Source organism: Mus caroli, unplaced genomic scaffold (assembly GCF_978045245.1).
Source record: "Mus caroli unplaced genomic scaffold, Mus_caroli_1 scaffold_19, whole genome shotgun sequence".
NCBI classification, from domain to species: domain Eukaryota; kingdom Metazoa; phylum Chordata; class Mammalia; order Rodentia; family Muridae; genus Mus; species Mus caroli.
Window position 1 is genome coordinate 50,628,778 of NW_028227274.1, and position 3,923 is coordinate 50,632,700.

A 3,923-nucleotide genomic window follows, 5' to 3' on the forward strand; every position below is an offset into this window, starting at 1 on the left:
GTTAGTTCCTTCAGGAGAGGGGCAAGGAGGCATTGTGAACAGTCTCTTCTGTGTTTGCTGGTGAGAGTGTCTGAATTGATGGGGTATATGTCTGATTCTGTCATGGGTAAAGAGGTCAAATAATTGAGAAAGTGTGCTGTGTGGTGCTCTAGAAATAAATAGTGATGATCTAAAACTTCAGAAAACAAATTGAAACATGTCCGTGCTAAATATAAAACATGCTAAAGCGCTATTCAGTACCTACCATCTTGCAGAACCTGTTCAGCACTGGGAATGGGGCAGGAGATCAAAAACCCAAACTCCACTAACTCCTGGGGCTCCCACTGAAGGAATGGAAGGCAAGGGGAATAAATATGTTTTCTTGAAGAAAAAGAAAACAGATTAAAGAATACGTGTGGTCGGAATGTTGGGACTTTCATTCAGACAGGATGGGTAGAGAAGTGTCTGGGAGATGTTTGAGCACAGAATTTAAAGAGAGTGGAGACTATTCCTAGTGTGTGTGTGTGTGTGTGTGTGTGTGTGTGTGTAGGAGGATGTGCTTTGAGAGAGAAAAACAACTGTCGATGTCTTAAGGCAAGAACACAATTGGTCTAACGTAAAGATAGGACATGATATCTTAAGGCAAGAACACAATTGGTTTAAGTAAAGCTAGGACATCCAGTGTAGAAGGAAAGGAAGCAGAAGACTAGTTAGAGCGCTTCAGGCCATCAAAAAAGCATTCACTTTTCCTATCAATATACAGGGAAGAATGAGAAGTATTTGACCAAAGAGCTACATGAGCATATTTTCATTTTCAGGAAATCTTGCCAACCTAAGTTTGAATACAGACAGATTTAGAACAGATGACTGGAGGATCATTGGCCAGGAGGACACCGTGATAGGTCATTGAAGAGAAAGGTGCTGCTAACTTGTACTAAGATGATAGCAGTAAATTGGGCAAGCAATAGTCATTGAGACAGAGAATTGGCTAGATTTACTGGTGGGCTGTGTGCAGGTCTTAAGAGAATAGACATAATGCGCTAGGATGTTGGAGAGCAACTTAGCAAATTAAAAGAAAGTTTACAGAGCAAAGAACGCAGGACTGCCGAGGGAATGACCCAGGTTAACTTTTGGACAAATGAAGTTTAAGATGTCTGCTTTATATCCAAGGTTGGACTTAAGCATCTGGAGAGCAGGAGAGACTACGGGTGATGACGTATTTCCAGGTTCAGCCAATCACCTATGGTCTCGTGCCTGCTCCTCCTCCTCCCACTGTCATCACCAAGGAAACCAGACGCGATAACCCGCCACCAAAGCTGGATTCATGGCAGACGCTCCGAAAGCGGTTTTGGGGCCGTTGGTAGGGGCAGTGGACCAAGGTACCAGCTCAACACGTTTTTTGGTTTTCAATCCCCAAACAGCTGAATTACTTTGTCATCATCAAGTGGAAATAGCCCAGGAGTTCCCAAAAGAAGGATGGGTAGAGCAAGACCCAAAGGCAATCCTGCAGTCTGTGTACGAGTGTATAGAGAAAACATGTGAGAAACTCGGACAGCAGAGCATTGATATTTCCAACATAAAAGCTATCGGTGTCACCAACCAGCGGGAAACTACGATAGTCTGGGACAAGTTCACTGGAGAACCTCTCTACAATGCTGTGGTGTGGCTTGACCTAAGGACCCAGTCTACTGTGGAGAATCTCAGCAAAAGTATTTCAGTAAGCAATAACTTTGTCAAGAACAAGACGGGCCTTCCAATCAGCACTTATTTTAGTGCTGTGAAACTTCACTGGCTCATTGAAAATGTGAGAAAAGTGCAAAAGGCTATTGAAGATGGCAGAGCTATTTTTGGGACGGTTGATTCGTGGCTTATCTGGTGTATGACTGGAGGTATCAACGGAGGTGTCCACTGTACAGATGTAAGTAATGCCAGCAGGACCATGCTTTTCAACATTCACTCTTTGCAATGGGATGAAGAGCTCTGCGAGTTTTTTGGAATTCCAATGACCATCCTTCCCCGAATCCGGAGTTCTTCTGAGATCTATGGCCTAATGAAAAGTGGCCTGTTGGAAGGTGTGCCAATATCTGGATGTCTGGGAGACCAGTCTGCTGCTTTGGTGGGACAACTGTGTCTTCAGGACGGACAAGCTAAAAGCACATATGGAACAGGCTGTTTCTTACTATGTAACACAGGCCAGAAGTGTGTAAACTCTGAACATGGTCTTCTGACCACAGTGGCTTATCAGCTTGGCAGACAGGAACCTGTCTATTATGCCCTGGAAGGTTCCGTAGCCATAGCCGGTGCTGTTGTTAGCTGGATAAAAAACAATCTTCAAATTATTCAGTCTTCATCGGAAATTGAAAAACTTGCTGAAGTAGCAGGGACTTCTTATGGCTGTTACTTCGTCCCAGCCTTTTCAGGCTTATACGCTCCATATTGGGACCCAAGTGCAAGAGGGATCATCTGCGGGCTCACCCAGTTCACCAATAAGTTCCATATTGCCTTTGCTGCGTTAGAAGCTGTTTGCTTCCAAACGCGGGAGATTTTGGATGCCATGAACAGTGATTGTGGAATCCCGCTGAAGCATTTGCAGGTAGATGGAGGAATGACCGCAAACAGAGTTCTCATGCAACTGCAGGCGGACATTCTGTGTATCCCGGTGATGAAACCTTTCATGCCAGAAACAACTGCACTGGGAGTCGCCATGGCAGCGGGAGCGGCAGAAGGAGTTAGCGTGTGGAGTCTGGATCCTAAGGATTTGTCAAGTGTCCAGATGGAGAAGTTTGAACCCCAGATCAATGCCGAGGAAAGTGAAGGTCGTTACGCCACATGGAAGAAAGCTGTGGTGAAGTCAATGGGTTGGGTTTTGACTCAGTCTCCTGATGGTCGCGACCCTAGTATTTTCAGCAGCCTGACGCTGGGCTTTTATGTAGTGAGTAGTATGGTGATATTAATTGGAGCAAGGTACATGTAAGGTATCCCATAAATCATGCCTCCTTGTGGATTCCCCAAGGAGAGCTCTTTACCTAATGAAAGAATCCAGCAGTTGTTTCAATGTAATACCACTATTTGGACTCTGGATTTGTTTATGTGCCCCTTGTTGCATGTATCTCCAAGAAGACCTGAGATGTGAAATAAAGAAAAAAACAGCAGCAATATCGGTTTCTTTTTCTTCTTTCTTTAAATATTGACCATTTTCACTGGTGGTGACCAAGTGTGGGGCAGAATCCCTCCAGGGAACTAAGACCCCCACCCATTTCTTATTTTTATTTTGTTCCTTGTGATCTTTGATGAAACTGGGATACTGGTGGGTCAGGGCTTGTACCTCTGCATAACACATGCCTAAGGATGGGTCTTACTCCCATTCTACAACGATTAACTTTTTGCTTATAACAGAACCTCAAAAGGCAATTTCTATGAGACCATATATGATCAAATATTCTATTGAGCTTTTATGACCTACTGAGCTTCTAATGCTAAACTTTGAGTCTTCTCCTTTCCTGAGATGTGTGTTTTCCTTCTTTCACTAACATATTATTTAGTTCACTTATATTTACTTTTTACTTTTAGTAAACATTTTAAATGTGCCTTGTAAATCACCCTCTGAAGTTTTGCATTTTCAAGTGAACTAATTCCCACTTCTCAATGTTACTCTTTATTTTGCCATTAGGATCTTTTCATATTTTATTTGACCAAATTTTAGCTGGAAGATATGTCACTATGGTTTCTGATTGTGGAGTTTGTTATGAGTTTATGTTCAGCCGAATAGTCTAATATTGTGAGTGAGTCATATGCTTGAGAAAATACTCTCTTTTGCCAATGCATGCCCCCATTTTCAGGCGCTTTATTAGATCTATGCATGGATGCCCATTTTCTAACCACTTGTGATTCTGAGAGTGTTGTATTAAAATCTCCTAAGCTGCCATCCTTTTCTACCCCGTGAC

The 3,923-nt window shown here is 43.1% G+C and overlaps 1 protein-coding gene across 1 annotated transcript; it reads left to right on the forward strand.

Annotated features, from left to right (window-relative positions):
* The first annotated feature begins 1,264 nt into the window (after positions 1-1,264).
* Positions 1,265-3,128, forward strand: LOC110284801 (glycerol kinase-like). Its single transcript, XM_021150710.2, has one exon. It carries the CDS (start codon positions 1,304-1,306, stop codon positions 2,951-2,953), a length of 1,650 nt encoding a protein of 549 aa, XP_021006369.1. The 5' UTR covers positions 1,265-1,303; the 3' UTR covers positions 2,954-3,128.
* The last annotated feature ends 795 nt before the right edge of the window (positions 3,129-3,923 follow it).

Excerpts from the sequence above, each read along its gene's own strand:
- LOC110284801 (XM_021150710.2), top strand. The coding sequence starts at position 1,304 with ATGGCAGACGCTCCGAAAGCGGTTTTGGGGCCGTTGGTAGGGGCAGTG.